Source organism: Rhinatrema bivittatum, chromosome 9 (genome assembly GCF_901001135.1).
Source record: "Rhinatrema bivittatum chromosome 9, aRhiBiv1.1, whole genome shotgun sequence".
NCBI classification, from domain to species: domain Eukaryota; kingdom Metazoa; phylum Chordata; class Amphibia; order Gymnophiona; family Rhinatrematidae; genus Rhinatrema; species Rhinatrema bivittatum.
Window position 1 is genome coordinate 12341435 of NC_042623.1, and position 23897 is coordinate 12365331.

General features: G+C 45.3%; 1 protein-coding gene across 19 annotated transcripts in view; it reads right to left on the reverse strand.

Annotated features, from left to right (window-relative positions):
* CELF2 (CUGBP Elav-like family member 2) overlaps positions 1-23897 on the reverse strand; it is a 653507-nt gene that overhangs the window by 21453 nt on the left and 608157 nt on the right. For 8 of the 19 annotated variants that reach the window (XM_029616663.1, XM_029616667.1, XM_029616660.1 and 5 more), the window contains 2 exons: positions 10661-10858; positions 6572-6739 (listed from right to left, as the gene is read on the reverse strand). In XM_029616663.1, coding sequence (XP_029472523.1) covers positions 6572-6739; positions 10661-10858 — 366 coding nt within the window. The remainder of the gene's footprint in view (positions 1-6571; positions 6740-10660; positions 10859-23897) is intronic. The other 11 variants (XM_029616671.1, XM_029616674.1, XM_029616675.1 and 8 more) reach the window with 3 other exon arrangements.

A 23897-nucleotide genomic window follows, 5' to 3' on the forward strand; every position in this document is an offset into this window, starting at 1 on the left:
AAGCAAAAACGTATTGATAAAATATATAGTAAACATTCAAAGCATTAACACAATATCTTTAAAATTAGAAGATAAAAAAAAAGCCTCCTGAAAAAGAAATGCTTTAAGTGGTTTTTGAAAACCTGCTAAATCAGAAACAGATAAAGCTGGACGAATAACAGAGGATGCCCAGCACAGAGTCTCAGTCAAATCAGCACCAAAAGCCCTAATTAGCAGACTGAAGCATAGAAGTGGGTAGATAACTAACAAAGAAATTGGCCAAATAGGAGGCGGCCATTCCAATTATAGATTTATAAACCAATTACCAGATCTTAAATTTTACCCTCTGCTCAATGGATAACAACTTCCCAAGGTAGGTCTCCCCTCAAAACAAGTTGAGTCATCGAGTTTTGCAACACTTGACGGGCCTTCAAATGGATCTTTGGAAGGCCCATATATACAGAATTTCAATAAACCAAGGATGTTAATGTATGAAAATCATCCCTAGGCAATGCCTCAGTATCCTCACTTTAAAAACCCCTGATCTCAATACATTATTGGTTTTAGTCTTCAGGGAAAGGCTTTCATCAAAGATGAAACCCAAATTTCAAACTGAATCTTTAAGAGCAATAGGGACCTTGTTTAAAATAACGACAAAATACTAGGCTGAGCAAACTTTGAAAATGAGACTGCCTCTGCTTTTGCTGGAATCAGCTTATTGGCGCACATCCATTTATTTCTATCATATAAACAGTCTATAAAACAGGATCTAGCAACTTAATATTGTCCGCAAATATTTAAAAAAAACATGCCTTAATTTTCAGTAACTGAAACAAAGGGGGTGTAAATAAATATTAGAAAAGAGTCAGAGATAAAACTGAACCCCGTGGACCTCCTGGATTTAATACATGCCAACCTGAAGAGTGATTTGTAATCCTTACCTCCTGCTTCCTTTCTGAAAAATGATTCCAACTAGGCAATCACTTCACCACATAAGCCACAACTCCACATTCTATCCAGCAGAACTGTACGGCAAACCCTATCCAAGGGAGGCCGATACGGCCAGAAAAACTGCCAACACGGCTGCGCCTTTAGCAATTTCTCTTAACAAAAACTCCATAACCAAGACTAACAAAGTCTCAGTGCTATGACTCGTACAAAAGTCACGCTGGTTAGAGTGTAAAAAATCATTATCCAGCAGCAACTCATTCAATTGAACCACCATCACTTTCTCCAACGTTGGGCTCAGTCAGATGTTGACTAGCGCAGCTGATAAAGACAACCCTTCAGGTTCCCCAGTTAGTAATGGAAAGCAGTTAGAATTCTTGGAGGTCCACTTCACCTGTTGACACCGGTCAGTAAGATCAGACTTGAAACAAGCAAGAACTCCCCACCAGTACCTATACTGTATAGTCTTGATAACAACATACCGTGGACCAAGGTATTTACAGCAGCTGATACATCCTACTTTTAGGGTCATTTATCAAAATGCTATAAGGCATTTTCGCATGCGTTAAGGGCTTATCGCATGCGAAAAGCGCCCTTAACGCATGCGTTAAGGGCGATGCACCATAACATATGGTGCATCGCACCATATGTTATGGTGCATCGCACCATAACATATGGTGCGATGCAAATCCGAAAGAGGAGGAGTTAGGGGCGGGAGCGGGCTGGATTTACCGTTTTGCAAAGCCCTATCGCACGGCTTTAACGCCGATTGTAGCTACACCTTTTTCGGTAGCGTTAAGCTGTGCGATAGGTTGCGTTAAGGCTTTATCGCATTTTGCGATGTGTTCTCAATTGCTGGTTTTAGTAGTTTTGAAGCTCCCGGAGCACCAGCCTAGCTATCCAGAGAGAGAGAGAGAGAGAGACTAGCCATAATGCCCTAACACTAGATAGGTATTTATATCTCTATGGGAGACCCACCTAGTAACTGGAGGTGAGGTTTAGGTATTAGTGTAGGGGTTAGGGGCCACTTTAACATTCAAAGTGAGACGTACGAACAGAACAGTGGTCTCTTGTGAAGATTTGATGATCTTCGGAGTGAGGAAACTCACCCAAAGATGAGATTTGTGCAATGTTCTCTCAACCTAGCTTGATGGACTCTTTACCTGGGTAACATCAAGCTAGATTGAGAGAACACTGCACAAATCTCATCTTTGAGTGAGTTTCCTCACTCTGAAGGTCATCAAATCTTCACAAGAGAGCATTGTTCTGTTCGTATGTCTCACTTTGAATGTCAAAATGGCCCCTAACCCCTACACTAATACCTAAACCTCACCTCCAGTTACTAGGTGGGTGTTATGATATCGAAGTGTTTGGTGGATTCTTAGGGGCAACAGTGATAGTGTCTCCACGGGGAGGAGCCCCGTAGGGAACTGTAGCACCAGGCTAGACTCAGATGCACAAACACAGAGAATATATCTTTATTATGCAGCTTGTATGGTTCACCAGAGGTGGCAGTAGAGAGTGGATTAGATAGCAACAGTCTGTGATCCTCGGCGGAGGAGACCCGTCCCACAATGGTGGTATAAGGTCCCGATGCAGATATCCAGTGAGGCGCTGTAGGAGAGACAGACTGGCAGATGTTATTACACACTCCCTTGTAGCTGAGTAGAGTTCCCAATAAGCAGTAGAGAGAGGATAGGTAGCAACAGTCTGTGATCCTCGGCAGAGGAGTCCCGTTCCACAATGGTGGTGTAGGGCCGGATGCAGATAGACAACGAGGAGCTGTAGATGAACAGACTGGGAGAAGTAGAACTCACTCTCTCTGTAGCTGAGAGGTGGTGTTCCAGCAGGTTGAAGAATTGGTAGCAGGCACCAGGATAGACACACAGGCCCTCAAGGATCGAGTACCTGGATACAGGATAGGCACCTGGAAATAAGCAAAGGGCCCCCGAGGAGCGGGTACCCAAGTTAGTAGAACCCCGGAGGGTGAAGATAGCTTCCAGCAGCAGCAGAAGCGGCAGAGCAGCTTCAGACCGGAACGAATCCAATCCGTTGCTAACTCAGAGAGAGTCAGCAAATGGTCAACCTTTTGTAGTCTGAGCAGTGACGTCACTCGAAGGGGACGCCCCCGAGGATCGCGCCAACACTGCTAAAAGATGTGAGGCGTGCGCGCGCGCCCTAGGAAGCCTCAGGTCAACATGGCGGGACGCCGCGCCAAAGCAGCTCCAGGGACGCCGGAGGGTGCGGCAAGGAGACGCTACGGACGCCATTCTCCCGATGCTGGTGGAGAAGGCTGAAATTAAAGTGAGGCATGTTGGGCGAAGCCATCTGAGACCGACGGACGCAACAGTGGGCCTCCCATAGAGATATAAATACCTATCTAGTGTTAGGGCATTATGGCTAGGCTAGGCTCTCTCTCCTCAGTGGCCCTGATAGTAAACATCAGTGGTTGTATGTAGGAAATACCACAATTCTGGCTCTTATCTCAAAGTTTATTTATTTATTTTATTTACCTTTATTTATTTTAGCTTATTTTCAAATCTACCATACTCATTGTTATTTATCACTATTATATGATATTGATATCAAAAGTTTTCCTTCTCTTGTAACTATCTCTTTACCATGTTCCAGTTGTACGTTGTTATTATAGTTTTATCGTTATATGTAAAGCCCGTTGTCTTATAGTTATATGTAAAGCCCCTCCCGTTTGGGCATCTCACTGTTTTATGTAAACCGGAGTGATTTGTATCTGATACAAGAACTTCGGTATATAAAAATTAAAAATAAATAAAAATAAATAAATAAAGTGCGAAAAAGTTATCGCAATTTGCCGCACAGGTATTAGCGCAAATTGCGATAAACTGCCTATTACCATAAAACACGCATGCGATATTTAGTGCATTTTGATAAATCCAGGCCTTTGAATGTTACTGTGTCTCAAGAAACACGGAATTGCTTAATTTTATACCCTTTTCTTGCGTAGGAAAAGACTGGTTTTCAATTAAACAGGGAGAACTCTCGTAATGATATGCTAATGGTGCATGAAAAACAAATTGCAATATTTGACTGTTCTCTGCTACAGCTGGACTGAAAAGTTCCGACTGTAAACCCTGCCCATAAATCCAGCAATGTACTACCAGGCAGGGCTCTCTTGATTAAGACAAGATTTAAAAGATTGTAAATGATTATACTCATGCCAAAGCATCTCCGATTCACTTCCTGCCCTCAAATTTCATGGCGAGAAATCTTTACCAGGATAATATAATTTGGAGTTCAATAATTGCCTCGGCATTAAAAATTTATTGTCTGACTTGTGCTTTTCGTTCTAGCAATCAAGGTCAACTGGAGATTCCTTCTCATAAGCCAGGTCATTTTTTGTGAGGCTTGAGAAGGACTTACTCGATAGCTGGATCCACTTTGTGGAATGCACATCCGATTAATCGGATTAATCCGATTAATCTTCGATTAACAGAATGCCATAAGTAATTAAAAAAAAAAATTGAAAACTTTTCTCTTTCAACAAGCTTTATGAGTTGGTGGTCAACAGTATCTGGCTCTCCTTGTTTTGTTTTAAATTTTGAGTGTTTTCTGTAACTTGCCACAAACTGTGGAGTGAGCGAGAAACAGACATTTCCCGTTTGTGGTGTGATGGTATAGCGAAAGAATGGTTACATTCAGAAAAACGAAGGCTCGTTTTATCAAGCAAGATTTATACTTACGGGCGGATTTTAAATGCCCTGCCCGCATAAATCCGGCCGGATTTACGCGAGCAGGGCCCTTGCGCGCCGGCGCGCCTATTTTGCATAGGCCGCCGGCGCACGCAGAGCCCCGGGACGCACGTAAGTCCCAGGGCTTTTTAAAAGGGGCGTGTCGGGGGCGTGGCCGCGCCCTCCGGAACAGCCCCCGGGTCGGGTCTTGGCGCGCCAGCAGCCTGCTGGCGCGCGCGGATTTACGTCTGCCTCCGGTAGGCGTAAATCCATGGATAAAGGTGGGGGGTTTTAGATAGGGCCGGGGGGGTGTGTTAGGTAGGGGAAGGGAGGGAACGGAGGCAGGCTGCGTGGCTCGGCGCGCGCAGGCTGCCCAAAATCGGCAGCCTTGCGCGCGCCGATCCCGGATTTTATAAGCTACGCGCGTATCTTATAAAATCCAGCGTACTTTTGTTTGTGCCTGGTGCACGAACAAAAGTACGCGATCGCGCTATTTTTTAAAATCTACCCCTTAATAAAGATTATGAGGTGCAGTGATCTAAAAGGTGATATGAGTGACACTGGTTTTTCATTCTAGAAGATACTATATGTGATCTTATGTGGTCTGGATAAGGTTCTAGGTTTTCTTTTTCAGCCCTGAAGCAATTACACATCTATGTGCAAGATTAAAACCAGGGCACCCACCTACAGAACTGTTCTTGTTCATTCACTCAGAAAGCTGTGGTCACTAATGCTATTCCTATATAAGCTCAATGCTGGTTTTTTTTTTTTAAGTATTTTTAAAGCAGTGTTTTATGCAATAAGTTAGAATTTTAAAATTGACTCTTGTTTTTTTTTTTCTTATTATTTATATTCATATATGTTTTGCAGACATCTTATCTAGTAACTGGAATAAAGTTTCCATGCCCCCCAAATCAGCAAGAACATACAGTTGCATGCAAAAGTTTAGGCACCCCCTGTTTAAATGAATATGACACAACCTCTGCACAGTAGAAAGTTAAACATAACAACTTTCTGCAACTTTTAATGCAAAATTTGCAGATTTTAATAACAAAATAGTGAATTTTGCATGTGCAAAAGCGAGGCCGCCCTTCAATCGGATTCATTACTACTGTTTAAAGAAATTGTTAATAAGGCCCAAAAAGTTGATCTACTCGCTAGACCATTCCACAGTTGAACAAACACTCTTCAGCTCCATATCATGACCCCCTTTATTTTAGCTGCTCTTCGAAGTCTGTGGCAGATGTCTGAATGTTTCTCTCACACCCCCACTCTCCTTCTCAGCTCCTTAGGCCTTTCTGGGTGGATCTTTTGCCACAGGTCCCCGCACCATTTCGGCGGCAATCTTCTGTCAGACTGAGACTTGCTGTGGCTACCATGGGAGTCCTTGGACGTCTGCCTGCTTTGTGGACACAGTGCGACTGAGTTCTGTTTCGTCCGAGGAGAGAACTGCAATGCAAATCCCTGCCTGCGAGCTATCAGAGGACCACCCCCTGCAGAGATAACCTGGAAAGGTCATGGATTTACCACTTCATTTTATTCTCCCAACGTATTAAGTGTGTTGATAACACAGCCTAACATATTCATCTGCACCTACAAACAGTTTCTGGTCATGCATCAGTTTGAGGGCATGCAGCCAAGTCTGATTTCCAAAAATCCTAGAAATAATGGGTTAAACGTACAGGTTCACATGCACAATAGAGGGTAATTTAGTATTCCTACTACAGGCCTGTAAATGGCAGAGTAGCTGGCCTTCCCCTTCACACAGGCTATAATTAGGCTCATTTACTTTGCCACAGCTGGCTGTCAGGTTCCTGAATTTTGTCTCCTATTATCTCTTTGACCCATTGTCTGTGTAGACAATTAAAACCTATTTCCACAGAGATGAATGCCTATCATATTATCTATACATATGCGTATATATTACATTTACATACCAAAGCACTTGCTCAGGTTGGTCTGTTTGTCGATGAAAACTTTAGCAGAGATCACGTTTCCAAAGGGCATGAACATTTGCAGGATGTCCTGGTCGCCAAACTCCTGGGGGAGGTGGTAAATAAAGAGGTTTGCACCCTCCGGCCCTTTGGAGGAAAGAAAAAATAGACCTGAAATTACTATAGTGAGAGTAAATATTCACATATGGCTGAGAATGATACAGGCTCTTGGGCAGTCTAGGGAGACAGGTTGAAGCTATTGAGGACGGAGTGGAATATGCAGAACCAATTTCCCCTCTCTCTGCGACATTCAGCTCTGGCTCTAAATTATTTGGCTGGCATTTTCATCTGCATGTGTAATTTTGGCAGCGATAACTGGAGGAGGAGAAGGAAGGCCTTTTTAGGATGCAATTAGAGCAGACTTCCTGGGAAGTCGGGACCTGGCTTCTGGAATTCAGAATCAGAGAGCTCGAAAACCCTGCGGACGATACATGCTCTCTCACACAAGAATGAGAACCGGTTCTTGTCTCACTGGACACTGAATATCTTTTTCTGCTTGCTCTGAGTAGTGATTGATGACTCAAGCTGTGCACCTCTTTTTGGGATGCTAAGAACTAATGCAACCGAACGTGTTTCACGGACCTACTGCATCTCTCATGAAAGGAAAGATCAATAATGCCTGCCGTATGGGCTCTTCCAGTTTGCTTACTGGTTGACACCAAGGCCTGCTCCCATACCAGTGACGAAGGGCCTCTGTGTGCCACAAAGAGTTTGGACCTGTAGTTATGCTGGAAGAACACTGGCAAAATGAATAAATAAGGTTCATTCACCCCGATATTTATCAGTGGATCAAAAAAGGGGAGATGCCCGTTTTAACAGGATATTCACTTCTGTAACGACTATGATTGCTCTGTTTCAGACAAGCTAGTGGTTTTCAACTCTGGTTATCATGGCTCCCTAACAAGTTGAGTTTTCAGGCTACTTAAAATATGCAAATGAACCTTTTTTAGACCAAAGATATACAAATGCATCTCATGAATACTTACTGAGGATACCCTAAAAGCTGACATTTTAGGAAGCGTATAAAGAAGGATCAGTGTTGAGAATCAATGAGAAATGACCATTTCTAGCCTACTTACCATAAGGAAGAATGCTTATGAGATTGCTATACAAAAATGATGGCAGAAAAAGATATGGCTTATCTAGTAATTCAGCTTTACAATCACTACCACTCCCTCACAGATTCCCTGTATTTTTCCCCATGATTTCTTGAATTCAGATGCGTATTTGTCTCCACCACGTTCACTGGGAGGCCGTTCCATGCATCCACCAGTCTATCTGTAAAGAAATATTTCTTAAGACTACTGCTGAGTCTACCTCCTTTAACCCTCATCCTATGACCCCTCATTCTAGAGCCTCTGTTCCATTTAAAGATGTTTGCCTCCTGTGCATGGAAACCTTTGAGATATTTGAATGTCTCTATCATATCTCCCCTATCTCCCCTTTCCTCTAGGGTGTACATGTTTAGATCTTTAAGTCCAGCCCCATATGCTTTAGAACGAAGGCCACTGACCATTTTAGTAGCCTCCCTCTGGAGTGACTCCATCCTGTTTATATCCTTTTGAAGGTGCGATCTCCAGAACTGTACACAGTATCCAAGTGAGGTCTCACCAGGGACCTATACAGGGGCAACATCACCTCCCTTTTTCTGTTGACCCTTCCCTATGCAGCCAAGCAGCTTTCTGGCTTTTACTATTGCTTTATCCACCTGCTTGGCCACCTTAAGATCATCAATACAAACATGTCTCTGTGTTTGGCATTCAATCCACACCAAATGTTCAGGACATGTCATGGAGGACGTGAGGATTCTGAAAGGGCCGTGCTTTGAAATTCCAGATGCAGGCGTGTGTGCGGACTGGGGGGGTGTGCGTTCTGGAAAACGGACTCCTTTTGTTTTGGGTGGAACATTTCTCTCTGCCTCCTCTCTAAATCGCTGAAAGATAAGCTGCAGAATCTGACACGCGCTCTCTCTCTCTGTTGTTCTCAGTCGTCTCCCCTGCTCTTCACACCACACTTGTGGGCTTTTCTATCATTTCTCTCTGTGCATGCACGCACTCTTTCGCTCTAGTACATCGACGGCCATCTACAATGCATCATCTACTGCTCTTCCATCTCTCCCTACCATTGGTGAAGCCTCGTTTAATGTTTTTCTCCGTTATAAGCAGCCAGGTGGCCTGTTCTCCCGTGGAGCAGGTTAAATGCAGGTTATATGATATTTATCCTTCAGGAAATTCTCTTTTATATGAACCCTCCAATGCCATAAGGGTACCCAACAAGGTGGCAACCTTTGTGCGGGAGCTTATGAAAGAGAGAGAGGCAGAACTCTTACTCTGGAGATGTGGACTGCACCTCACTTTGAGCAGGTTACTTGTTGCATGAGTAACAATTATTTCAAATAAATAAATACCACCAGCTGCAGGATAAGGAGCAGCGACAGAGCGCAACTCAAGGTTCAGCGGGGTATAATTAATATCAGATTAACTTATTCTTTTATGCTAACTTCCTGAGATGCATTTTCCAGTCTTGGCACAAAAATTACTTATTTGCTTTGACTTCAGGCTCACAATCAGGAAAGAGAAACTGCCGAAGAGCCCCTTGGTTTGCAGCATCCAGATTTCCACATTAAGCAGGAACAGTCCACTGAGAAGCTGCCCAGCGCGTGGAGACTGTCCCGGGTGCAGTGCTGCAAGCAGATTATGTGAGAGATCAAGCTTTGAGTCTCAAACCCGGCATCTGCCCCTCCCTCCAGTGCAAAATTGTGACACCAAACTGGCCTGCTCAGGCTGCAGGCCAGAAAAGAAGAAAAAAAAAAAATCCCCGGATGGCAACAAACGAAGGCTTAAATCTCCTGTAACTAAAAGCAGCTTGTGTGGTTAGGGTTAGGGCAATTACAAATTGGTTGGAAGCCCATGAAACAGAAGGAAGGCTGCCAAGTCAAAAAAACAAACGCAGGATAAAGGTGAAATCTCACAAGGAGCAAAATCATTTTGTTTGCATGAAGGTTCCCATTCAAAACCCTGGCTCCATTGAATAACGTCGTCTACAGAACATTAAAGCCTGCAGCGGCAAAGCTCATCACACACACCACAGCAGTTTGGTTCCTTCAGGATAAAGTACCGGTAAATGCTTGATGCACAAACTGATAAACTGGAGTCGATGCTGTGAACCGTGCGTCCTCCAGTGCCAGGGTCTATCTTACAACTGAGGAGGCTGGAATCTGAAGCTACGACGGTTTGGGTCCAAATCAGGGATGATGCCAGAGCTAAGAGAGAAGCTAGTTGGAGACCCTACCTGTGTCAGGAGGGCGACTGTCCCTTGTCACACGGGTACATAAAACCACGAGACTTGTAAGGCCTTATTACAATGATGGAGATTTACCTTTTTTTTTTTAACTCCTCCCTCTGTTTTTCCTCTTTATTTATCTTTGCATTTTACTGTCTCTCTCCCCCTGGGTCACAGTAATGGTCATTCCAAGTCCCTAGGTCGAGGGCTGGTAGAGGAGCCTCCAGCGCCCACGCGCACGTGTGTGTGTGTTTATGGATGAGGCGGGGGTTTAACAACTTCCGCAGTGAGAAGCTCTCCTTCCTCCTCCTCCTCAGGCCCGAGTGCCTGTGACTCTGCTGACTGCGACAAGAATAAGACCTGCAACCCAGTGTTGCACCACTGCCTCCAACCCGCAGGGCCTGCCTGACCCTACAGCGTTCGGTGAAACCTTAAACCTGAAAACATTCCCTGGCAGCGAGGAGCCTGGGCCAGACACTCTCGCATCAGCACACTGGGGCCAGCAGGTGCAAGGACCCTACATAACATTTCAGAGACCTTCAGCTGAAGCCTGGGCAGGAGAGAAAAGGCAGGTCCTTTCAGACGTATTGCAGCAAGAGATTTTTTTTTAGGAAGGAATGATAGGAAACAAAAAGAACAAACCCCTTTTAACTAAAGCGGGTGTGTGTGTGTGTGTGTCTGAGCGGGAAATGTTGCAGGGCATGGGAAGTGACTGCTTTTTGGAGCTTGAGTGCCACCTCTGATTCTTACCTTCTTTCTGGCTGCCCGCTGCGCTCTGCTGCTGTAGCAGGCTCTGACTGTACAACGTTGGCAGTGCTGCGGCGGCGTACTGCTGAATTCCTGAGTAGGCCTGGGTCAGGGCATCCATGGTGCCGGCCGTGCCGTTCGTCAAGCCCGTCGCGCCCAGTCCCCCGTTCAGGGCCGCCATACCTGAGAGCATTTGAGCAACTTTACAAAAAACCCAACAATAGAGAAAAGAAATTGCACTTGTTCATTAGTGCCTTACGTAATAAAAGCAATTCATTTTCACACCAACGACCACTGCACTGCATGCACTCCAGCACTGCACCAGACTGTGAGTTGAAACAAGCAAACAAAAAAAAAAAAAAAGCACATTTTCAACACTCCGGGCACAGAGACGTACAACCGAACCTGACAGCATGCACACCTCAAGTCTAATCTTCTGAAACACCAGGCGCAAGGACGGGGGCACGTTTTGGTTTTTTTTTTACTGGCCACGAGGAAGAAAGATAAGTAAGTGGCAGTCCTATATCCAAACACTGAACCATCAGTGTTCTCTGAAACCTACGATGAGACTCCAATCGCGAGAGATTTGAAAAAGCTAAAGATAATTTAGCACTGCAAGAGCCGGAAACACTTGTCATCATGAGCGTTGAAGATTTTCAACAATTACGTTTTAGTATTTGACGTCTGCCACGTGGCTAGCACTAATGAAATTCATCACTGCAAACGCTAGCGCCACTCAACAGAACAAGTGCCACAATACTCAGCCAAAGATGGAGATGGAAGACGAGTGCTAACAGGACACCAAAAACACACCCAACTAGGACATTCAAGGGCCGATATATATAAAAAAAAAAAGCTGAGCCCCTAAGGTTAGGCTCCTCAGTTCAGTGTCTTAAGTTAGGCGCATTTTTTCCAGGCAAAGGGCTTGATTTCAAAAGCATTTGCATGCTTAAAATTGGGTTCTACACATGTAAATTCACGCTACGCATCTAAGTGGGCTTTTGAAAATTGCAACAATATAAGCCATTGAATTGTCCATAGGTTTTATCCACATTAAGTGCACTAAACGTGGGTAAATGGCTTTTGAAAATTGCTACAATAGTTTCATTTACCCACGTAACTCCTTTGAAAATTTGCCTGGAAGTTTTCAGCCTAGATTTAAGGTCCATAAATTAGGTGCCTAGTTCTGAAAATCAGAGCTAACTCCCTTGCTTCCCTGCGCTAACTCTGCCATTCAGCCATCCATTTTTTTCAGGCTCCTAAATATTGGAGCTCAACGAAACTAGGAGCCTAAATTTAGGTACTCAGCCCTTGAAAATTTTCAGAAGGGCCAATTTAGGAGCCTAAATGCTTTGACAATTGGTCCCTCAGTGAAGGAGTCATAGATATATTTAACATACAAGTAGTAACTGTACGGATTAACACAGATGTGAAGGATGTGGTCATTTAGCAGGACAGAGAAATGTATTATGCCTCAATTAAGCATTTTAATTACTATACTACATGTGGTTTCTAATGTGTCTAATGTACACTTGATAGACTGCTCTATTTACTTAAGAACATAAGATATGCCATACTGGGTCAGCCCGAGGGTCCATCAAGCCCAACATCCTGCTTCCAACAGAGGCCAATCCAAGTCACAAGTACCTGGCAAGTACCCAAAGATTAGATAAATCACAGGCTACTACTACTATTAATTACCTTAATAGTCTGCATGTATGATTTTTCGTTAATTGCTCCTGAATGTTCTTTACTGGCATTGGTCTTTAGACGTTCCAGTCTAACAACCAAGAACTGGCACCACTACTTGACAGCAGCTTCTAGGTCAACTTAAAGGAACCACAACCAGGGATCCATTCTTACTGAGCACCACCTCATTTAGCAGGCCAAGGAAACAATCAAGCAGTACAAATCCTCCTGCATATTTGCCCTAACTTTTTCTGCAATGCATTTCCAAGTGAATGGAAAGCAGAGTTGCTTACCTATAACAGGTGTTCTCCTAGGACAGCAGGATGTTAGTCCTCACATGTAGGTGACATCATCAGATGAAGCCCGGCACGGAAAACTTCTGTCAAAATTTTTAGAAATGACGGATGAAGATGAGACTTGGGGTAATTGATCAGAAACCCCAGAGATGCCAGAACCCGAATGGTGTAGTGAAGCAACTGCAAAGCTCCTGCTGGGTGCTGTTCTTGACCAGCCAGTCATCCAGGTATGGAAAGACCTGGATCCCCCGCTGGCACAAATAGGCCCCGACCACAGCCAGACAATTTATGAAGACCTGTGGTGCAGAGGCCAGGCCGAACGGAAGCACGTGGTACTGAAAATGTTGATGGCCTACCACAAAGCAGAGATACTTCTTGTGATGTGTGCACAGGCATCTTTGTAGGTCAAGGAAGCAAAACCAGTCCCCTCTTTGCAGGAGAGGAATCAGGGTGCCCAGGAATACCATCTTGAACTTTTCTCTTTTGAGAAATCTGTTCAAGGCTCACAGGTCGAGGATGGGGCGAGACTCCTGTTCTCTTTGGAATCAAGAAATAACGGAAGTAAAACCACCAACCCTGCTGGTCCCGAGGGATGGGCTCCACAGCTCTGGCCGATAAGGAGGACTGAGAGCTCCGCTAGGAACAGCTCCGGATGCGAAACGGGATCCCACAACAGATATGGGGGCGAATCTGGCAGATCGTCCATGATGTTCAGTCTGTACCTGTGACGGAAGTCATGGATGACCATCGGTCCGCAAAGTACAGGAGACGACCCCCGACCGCTGGGCCCTCTGGTGGTTGAAACCCCTGGCTTGTGCTCCCTCGCTGCCAATCAAAACCCTATAATGGGACTAGTCTGAGGTGGTGGCTGAGGCTTGGGGCCCTGCTGCTGCAGAGATCTGCCCCAGAACTGACCTGCTATGGGCAGGAGCGAGAGGCAGGAGGATAATACTTTCTCAGCCTATATAGGTCTCAAGGACCTCTTGGAAGAGGGCGGGGAAGCAGACACACCGATTGACAGATGCTGAAGTGTCTCATGGTGATCCTTCAGTCGTGCAGCCACGTCCTTTACCTTGTCACCGAAAAGGTTATCCCCAGTAAAGATCGAAGGTCCAAGACACGGAGCCAAGCGAGATGCCTTGCAGAAATGCTGGCAGCCACAACTCGGTCTTCCGTTTTGAAGACATCATAGGTAGCCCACCCGTCATGCTTTCCGCCCTCCAAGCCCTTTTGAACAATGGACTTAAGGGCCTCCTGGGGCTGTTGTGGTAGGCTATCTCCAACCTCTTGGACCTGGTTCCAGAGACTACGGGTATATTGGGTCATGTACAGAAGGTAGGAGGCGATATGGGCTACTAACATTGAGCCCTGAAATACCCTCCTACCCTTAGCATCCCAAGCTCTGTGCTCGTTGCCAGGGGGAGCCAAGGCATGTGTTTTTGACCTCTTCAACTTCTTTAAGGCAGAATCCACCACTACCGACTGGTGGGGGAGCTGACGCTTCTCAAATCCCGTAGTCTGCTGCACCAAATACACCCCATCGGCATTCTGATTCACCGGAGCAACAGAGCGGGGTTTGCTCCCATAGTCAGAGAAGCAGTTCACGAAAGATCTCATGGACGGGGACCGCCACTACCTCTTTTGGGGCATCCATGAATTGGAGGATATCCAGCATTTTATGGCAGGTATCTTCTTCTGTCAAAAGTTGGAAGGGAATGGCCTCTTCCATAGCGTGGACGAACCCTGCGAAGGTTAGGTCCCCTGGCAGAGACCAACGCCTCTCCTCCAAGGGAGACAGATTCAAGGAAAGACCATCTGAATCCACTGACGAACCATCGGATGTATTATTTCCCCAAGGGTCATAAGGACCCTCAGGTTCATCGAGACTGCCCGGGGAGAAAGGCCTGGAAGTACTAGGCACAGCCGGGGCTGAGGCACCAGGGGACCCATGGGAAAAAGGGGGGGGACGGACCCCAAGGGTCCAGGCACTGGCCCAGGCAGCTGGGGCATGCAAGGTCTCAATGGTGCAAAGGGACCAGATGGTCCCTTGTCCCTGTTGGAGTCTCCGACGGGGATTGGCTTGGATGCCCAGCGCTTCGGTGCCCAATGGGTCACTGAGGGATCATGGGGTGCCGGCACCAACTGGGTCGGGAGGACACCGAGGAGGGCATCAAGCCGATCCAATAATAGATTCAACCCGGGTACCACTGGCGCCAGCATTGGTGCAGGCACCAGCATCAGCGAGGATCCTGGCATCGACGCCGGCATTGGTGAAGACACCAGTGTCGGTGTTGGGAGCTCTGGCTCCCTGTCACACAAAGCACGATCCACCACCAGTACACTTGACGCTCAAGCTCTGCTGCAAAAGCCTCCGATGAAAGGGTAGGCTGCGAGGGGAGGGTGAAGTCAGCTTCTCCTTGGGACACTGAGGAGGATCTATGCCTGATACTGGAATCGGTGTGGATGGCCTTGGGTCACCGGATGCAATGAGGGGCGAGGTCTCCTCTCACTGTGGCCACTTTGGTGGCAAGGTAGCAAGCGCCAAGGCCAACCTGAGACCTGCACTGTGTGAAGATGGAGACTAATGGCGGTGCTTTCTAGATCTTCCATTTAGCTTGGCCCGGTCTTTCCCTGGCGTCAAGGACGAAGATGATGATCCAGAACCATCTTGTCCAGCAGAGCATGGCAGCCCTTTGGGGTCATCTGAGTGTACAATTCACAGCCCTTAACATCATGCGATGCCCCCAGGTACAGGATGCACACTTCATGGTGGATCCGTTAGGACATAGTCCGAGGGCACAGATGGAAGCCCGAGGCCACAGAAGACCGCAAGGACACGATGACTGGCGGATATCGAGGAAAGGAAAAAAAACCTCACTGACCAAAAAAAGTGAAGGGGAACCGGAGAGAGATCCAGAGCAGGAAGAAATTGAAAAATACACACTTTATGGAGTGTTTTCCGCAAAAAACAGCACGAGCTCCAGAACCACAAGACGATAGCTCTGCGGAAAAGAAGAGATCGATGGACATGTGGATAGTGGCATGCTGGGCATGCTTAGTCTGCCAGTCAAAGTTTTCCATGCTGGGCTCCATCTGATGATGACACCCACATGTGAGGACTATCATCCTGCTTGTCCTAGGAGAAAACACTTAATTCTTTTCTGCTTTTAAAATGTATGTAGATAATGTTCAATGTAAAATCCTTTAGAAGCCTTAGAGGACAACTTTAAAACAGCTGCATGCGCACCAATATACGCGGATATATGGGCTTGCAGAAACCTACTCCTGTATTTTATAACCTGCGCGGGTTACAAAATATGCGTAAATGTACCCAGCAACTTGTGCGTGTATAATAAGAAAAAAATGCGCAAATACATATTGCACTTTTGCGGATAATTTCCGACTTATAAGGGGGCAGCCTGTAGTTTGGGAGAATAGTCCAAAGAGCCTGTGAAAAGCCTTTTATATTTTATGTCCGAGGAAGACAGCCTGCACACGTCAGGAGCTGAGAGTTGGGTTAGCACTGCAGAACTCACTGCTTCAAATTGGATAACAAGACTGTTTTTGGCTATGAGGCTTGTGCCAGCAAACGAATGGATACTGAGTAGAACGGAAATAAATCAGAGGGCATATGATTTCATCACAAGGTATGCACATAAATTGAATTTGAATATTAGGTTGCCATGCAACTAAATTCACGTGGATAATTTTACCCACTGCAAAACGTGCTGGAAAGATATGTGCATGCATGACAAACCATGCTTAGCTTCTGAAAATTCAAACTAAATGTATCATTTCACAACATGCCCCTGAATCGCACCTCCCCTCTCCCCGCCTACCCTCAAATACCTCTTTTTTATAGTTGAAAATACATGTGTTTTCTGAAGTTATGCACTCATTTTAGGTGGTTGAAAAACCACTTACAGAAGTATGATGCATTATTTTGTTGTTTGTTATGTATTTCCTTTGATGAGTATGTAATATCCAGAGACTTCACTTGTAGAAAGGTGTGACCCACACTAACACTGGATCAGATACAATTTACATAAGTAACTTTCTTATTTATTTGTATTTGATAACATCTTTCCACAAAAGGCTCGAGGTGCATTTGAAAATTTCACCCACTGTGTCAGAGACTGTGCTGCAAATGAATTGTGTTCACCTTGGGCCTGATGTAAGTTGGTGTGCTTGTATTTGCTGGAAAAGGAATAATCCAGGGAGAAGAATGAGCATAGCAAGAACTATCAGAAACAGACCTGATATGGCAGGATGGGACTTATCCTGATCCTGAGTTGCTCTGTCCATGCAGATAAACCACTTTAATCACAATGAAGTAACTTTCTGAAGTCAGGTGGGACATAACATTATTGAGGGTAAAAGGGGCATTTAGGGATGACAAGGCTATAGTGGAGAGATTAAATGAATTCTTTGCTTCGGTCTTTACTGAGGAAGATATATGGCAGATACCCATGCCAGAAGTGATATTTAAAAGTGATGATTCAGAGGAACTGAAACAAATCTCAGTGAACTTGGAAGATGTACTAGGGCAAATTGACAAAACAAAGAGTAGTAAATCACCTGGACCAGATGGTATACATCCCAGCATACTGAAAGGACTGAAAAATGAAATTTCAGACCTACTGTTAGTAATCTGTAAACTATCATTAAAATCAGATATGGTACCTGAAGATTAGAAGGTGGCCAATGTAACGCTAGTTTTTGAAAAGGGTTCCAGGGGTGATCTGGGAAACTCACAGATTGGTGAGCCTGATGTCAGGTCCAGGAAAAATGGTTGAAACAATTTTAAAGAACAAAATTATTGAACATATAGACAGACACAATTTAATGGGATAGATAAGGGAAGTCTTGCCTCACCAATTTGCTATAATTTTTTTTAATAAACCTGTGGATAGCAGAGTTGCTTACCTGTAACAGGTGTTCTCCAAGGACAGCAGGAGATTAGTCCTCACACATGGGTGACATCATCCAATGGAGCCTGGCTCGGAAAAATGTTTGTGTGCCACTAACCACACGTCTATGCAGGGTCCTTCTTCATCTTATAACAGAGTTTGCAAAAAATAAAATAAACTGAGAGAAACCCAACTCCATGGGGTAGTGGGTGGGTTTTGTGAGGACTAATATCCTGCTGTCCTTGGAAAACACCTGTTACAGGTAAGCAACTCTGCTTTCTCCAAGGACAAGCAAGATGGTAGGCTGATCCGAACCTGTGCAGCAGGGAACCGGTGCCAATGTGCACAACTAGAGCTGCAACAACCACAGGAGCAGGCCTACACCCAAGGACAGGGCCCATGCAGGGAGAGTTGGGCTTTCATGGCTGGAAGAAATTACGGAGGATGGATTGACCGAACAGACTGTCTTGCTGGCCATCCTTGTTCAGGCAATAATGAGAGGTGAAGATATGGAGGGAACTCCAGGTGGTCTTGGTAAGGCTGGCACCATTGAGAATGGAGCATCCACTACGTCCTGCACATGTGCAGCTGAGCAAAGGGGGTGACACGCACTGTTGCTGCCATGTGGCCTAGAGATTGGTGAAACTGGTGTGTAGAGACCGCTCGAGTGAGAGCCTTGAGGGTCTCCGCCCTGTCTCGAGGCAGGAAAGCCTTCGCCTGGGCAGAGACCAGTCAAGTCCCAGTGAAGTCCAGTTGCAAGTATGGTTGGAGATGGGATTTTGGATAATTGATCAGGAATGCCAGGGTTTCCAAAATATGGATCGAAGAGTGCAGGCACTCCGTACCCCCTGTTCTGAAGTACTCTTGCTAAGCCAATCGTTGCGGTACAGGAAGACATGAATCCGCCGTCTCCGAAGATAGGCACAGACAACCACTAGGCACTTGGTAACGACACGGGGCATGGATGCTAGGCCAAATGGCAGAACGACTGGGAATCGGAGGTACTGCCGATCCGCTGGAAAGATGGCGATATGGGCAATGGCATCCTTTAGATCTAGGGAGCAGTGCCAGTCTCCTGCTTTGAGAAGGGGGATCAAGGTGCCCAGTGAGACTATTTGGAACTTTTCCTTCACCAAGAAAAGGTTTAAGGCCCTCAGGTCCAAAATGGGCAGGAGACCCCCCCCCCCCGCCTTCTTGGGGAAATACCTGGAGTAGAACCCCCTCGCCGTGCTGACTGGGCGGAACAGGTTCGACTGCCCGAGCCAGTACGAGGGCGGAGAGCTGTACCCGAAGCAACTGTAAGTCCCCCGTTGGCCTCCACCAGGAACATGGAGGCAAACGGTGTTATGGAGGGTCCATCAATCTGCGAAGAGCTGGAGCCAACCTCTGACCGGGGGTTTGGTGTCCTGCGGTGAAGGCTGGCTCATGCTCCCTGACTGCCAGTCAAAACCCCGTGGAGAGGTTCTGAGGTGGAACTGTGGTTGCCCGAGGCTGTCTGGTCCTTGCTCTGGTAGGAGGTTGTTGAGGTCTGGCCCTCAGAACTGGCGGGTAGTATTTACATGGCAGGTAGAAAGGCCTCTTCAGATATTGCCGAGGGGGCTTCTTGGTCGGCTGGGTGTCAGAGGTACTAGCTGACAACTGATGAAGGGTCTCTTGCTAGTCCTTCAGTTGTGCTACCGCCTCCTTGATTCTGCCTCCAAACAGGTTATCTCCCGTGCATAGCAAGTCAAGTCAGGCAGTCCTGGATTTCAGGGCATCAGTCTGAGGCATGTAGCCACATCGTCCGCCAAGCCCCAATGCCCACCGCGGCAGTTCTCATGGCTGTCTCAAAGACATCATAAGCAGAGCGACCCTCGTGCTTATCACACTCCAGGCCCTGCTGGACAATCTTTTTTGGAAATCCTCCTGGAATTGCTGTGGTAGGCGTTCACTGAATTCAAGGGTCTGTTTTCAAAGGTTCTTGGAGTATTGTCTCATGTACAACTGGTAACAAGCAAATTGGGTAGATAACATTGCGCCCTGAAACACCCAGCATCCAAGGGCATCAGGAGCCCTATGAGCCTGCTCTAGGGGAGCCGAGCCATGGATGTGGATCCTCTTTGCCTTCTTCAAGCCCCCTCTACCACCATCGATTCGTGGGGGAGCTGACTGTGCTCCAACCCGGTGGTAGCTCACGACCACAAGGCAGCAGCTTCGCGGAAAAGGAAGAGACTGAAGGGAAACCCCATGTGGATGCGTAGTTAGTGGCATGCTGCGCATGCTCAGTGTGCCAGCCAAAGTTTTTCCGTGTCGGGCTCCATCGGTTGATGTCACCCATGTGTGAGGACTACCATCCTGCTTGTCCTTGGAGAAATAGTGTACCTTGATTTTCAGAAAATGTTTGACAAAGTTCCTCATTAAGAGACTCTTGAGGAAATTAAAAAGGTGGAGGATAGGAGGCAATGTTCTATTGTGGACTGAGAACTGGTTAAAGGCTAAAAAAACAGAGAGCAGGGCTTAAATGGTCAATATTCTCAATGGAGAAAGGTGAATAGTGGAGTGCCCCAGGGATCTGTTGAGAGACTTGCTGCTTTTTAAAATATTTATAAATGACTGGGAAATGGGAACAACAAGTGAGGTGATCAAATTTGCTGATACAAAATTATTCAAATTTGTTAAACCACACACAAGAAGACTGGGAGGAATTGCAAGAGGATCTTGCAAGAATAGGAGACTGGGCATCCAAATGTCAGATAGTTAATGTGGATAAGTGTAAAGTGATGCACTTAGGGAAGAGAAACCCAAATTATAGCTACAAAATGCAAGGTTCCACATTAGGAGTCACCACTCAGGAAAAGAATCCAAGAGTCATTGTTGATAATACATTGAAATCCTCTGCTTGGTGTGCAGCAGCAGCAGCCAAGAAAGCAAATAGGATGCTCGGGATTATTAGGAAAGGAATGGAGAATAAAACAGAGAATATCATAATGCCTCTGTATCACTCCATGGTGCATCCTCATCTTGTGTTCATATATCACACACAAACAGAATGCTGGGGATTATTAGGAAAGGAATGGAGAATAAAACAGAGAATATCATAATGTCTCTGTATCACTCCATGGTGCATCCTCATCTTGTGTTCATATATCATACACAAACAGAATGCTGGGGATTATTAGGAAAGGAATGGAGAATAAAACAGAGAATATCATAATGCCTCTGTATCACTGCATGGTGCATCCTCATCTTGTGTTCATATATCATACACACACAGAATGCTGGGGATTATTAGGAAAGGAATGGAGAATAAAACAGAGAATATCATAATGCCTCTGTATCACTCCATGGTGTGACCTCATCTTGTGTTCATATATCATACACAAACAGAATGCTGGGGATTATTAGGAAAGGAATGGAGAATAAAACAGAGAATATCATAATGTCTCTGTATCACTCCATGGTGCGACCTCATCTTGTGTTCATATATCATACACAAACAGAATGCTGGGGATTATTAGGAAAGGAATGGAGAATAAAACAGAGAATATCATAATGCCTCTGTATCACTCCATGGTGCATCCTCATCTTGTGTTCATATATCATACACACACAGAATGCTGGGGATTATTAGGAAAGGAATGGAGAATAAAACAGAGAATATCATAATGTCTCTGTATCACTTCATGGTGCATCCTCATCTTGTGTTCATATATCATACACAAACAGAATGCTGGGGATTATTAGGAAAGGAATGGAGGATAAAACAGAGAATATCATAATGCCTCTGTATCACTCCATGGTGCATCCTCATCTTGTGTTCATATATCATACACAAACAGAATGCTGGGGATTATTAGGAAAGGAATGGAGAATAAAACAGAGAATATCATAATGCCTCTGTATCACTCCATGGTGCATCCTCATCTTGTGTTCATATATCACACACAAACAGAATGCTGGGGATTATTAGGAAAGGAATGGAGAATAAAACAGAGAATATCATAATGTCTCTGTATCACTCCATGGTGCATCCTCATCTTGTGTTCATATATCACACACAAACGGAATGCTGGGGATTATTAGGAAAGGAATGGAGAATAAAACAGAGAATATCATAATGCCTCTGCATCACTCCATGGTGCATCCTCATCTTGTGTTCATATATCACACACAAACGGAATGCTGGGGATTATTAGGAAAGGAATGGAGAATAAAACAGAGAATATCATAATGCCTCTGTATCACTCCATGGTGCATCCTCATCTTGTGTTCATATATCATACACAAACAGAATGCTGGGGATTATTAGGAAAGGAATGGAGAATAAAACAGAGAATATCATAATGCCTCTGTATCACTCCATGGTGCGACCTCATCTTGAGTATTGTGTGCAGTTCTGGTTACCACATCTGAAGAAAGATACAGCAGAAGGGTGAACAAAATGATAAAGGGGATGGAACGAGTCCCCTATGAAGAAAGGCTAAAGAGGTTAGGATTCTTCAGCTTGGAGAAGAGACGGCTGAGAGGAGATATGATAGAGGTCTACAAAATAATGAGTGTAATGGAATGGGTAAATGCAAAATAGTTGTTTACTCTTTCAAAAAGTACAAAGACTAGGGGACACACAATGAAGTTACAAGGCGATACATTTCAGCCAAATAGAAGAACATTTTTATTTACTCAGTGCATAATTAAACCCTGGAATCTGTTGCCAGAAGATGTGGTGAAAGCTGTTAATGTAGCTGGGTTTAAAAAAGGTTTAGACAAGGGCCTGGGGGAGAAGTCTATTAACCATGATTAAGGTAGAGCTGCAGAAGTCCACTGCTTATTCTTGGGATAAGCGGCCTGGAATCTGATATTCTGATCATGGTTGCTGGCGATGCTCTCCAGCTGTCTGTGTTTGGTTTTCTCCTCGCCAGTGTTGGCAGACTCTGTGAGTGGTGGATGTTTCTAATCGACTGCAGAAAGCTGTCTCTTTCCTCAAAGTCACCGTAGAGCTGCTCTGGTTAGTTACAGTTGGCTTGAAACTTTCTAACATTTTTGCAAGATGGATGTTTTACTGAGACTCCTCACTATCATCCCATAGGGTGAATTTAAGAGTTTAAGTTAGGGAGAGAAAAGTGACCAATACTTTCTTTCTTTCTTTTACTTTGTTCTGTTACTTTTTTTTTTTACTTTGTTCTTTTTTAAAGACTACATGTTCACTAGAACCAAAACTATCCACGCTTCATGTGACGTCTCGCCACACTTTCAAGAAGATTACTAATGAAATTGTGTGCGCGCTGTGTTAATCTACTTGGACATACAAAATCGAATGCTAATAAGGTGAAGGGCGACCAAAATGATAAAAGGAATGGAATGGCTCCTCTAGGAGGAAAGGCTAAACAGGTTAGGGCTCTTCAGCCTGGGAAGAGACGGCTGAGAGGGGACATGACAGAGATGTATAAAATCATGAGAGGAGCGGAAAGGGTAAATGTATTGGACTTATTCTTTGGGATCTGTCAGGTACTTGTGGTTAGGACTGGCCACTGTTGTAGAGAGGATTCTGAGTGAAAGTAATATAAAGATATCACCTTTGTTGGCCTTTATTTCTATCAAGATCACCGAAAAATCACCCACTAAATTAAAAAATGCTGAGATACACAGCAGGTGGAGAGATGCCAACTGAGTGCTCGAAAGAAACTAATATTATTCTTTGGCCCATTTTTTTTTTTTTTAGTATTAGGGAAGCAAGGAATCACCCTTCTCAGCTGACTGGCATTAGCCTTTGAGGACCAATTTCCCAGGGGCTCCACTTAATCCATAGTTAGAAAACAGAAATGCAGGCATAGGAAAACTGGACAAGCTTGGCCTAAAGGCATGAGAAAGGGCATCCACGCACGCTTTTTCCAGCCACCAGGGATGTGCATTTCTTTAACACTAATCTATTAAACGGGACAAACGAGGCCATTTCAGTTCATTCCAAATGGCCTCTCACAAAAATACCCCAAAATCTCTGGGCATTTTCATTTTCTTTAAAAATTAAAAAAGTGCTTCACTTTCTACCCCATAACAGCAATGCTGGGGGTCTGGTTCTACCCGGATGGGTTGAACGGGGCCCTTCCTACCTCTGGGGTCTAGGCCTTCCCCACTGTGCCTCTCTGGGCCCATCCTACCCCTAACAAAACCATGGGCCAGAGACCTCCCTCAGCAGCCCCTCACTTACCCCCTTGCTATGGGTCTGGGCTGCTCCTATCCCACGCCTGCATCTTTAATAATGGCGCTGGCAGGCCTTGATGTCGGTGCCGGGATCAGGTACCATTATGTTGTACGGCCATGAGGATATTTTGGGGATGGAAGGTCTTAGGGAAGCCTTGATTGGTGGAG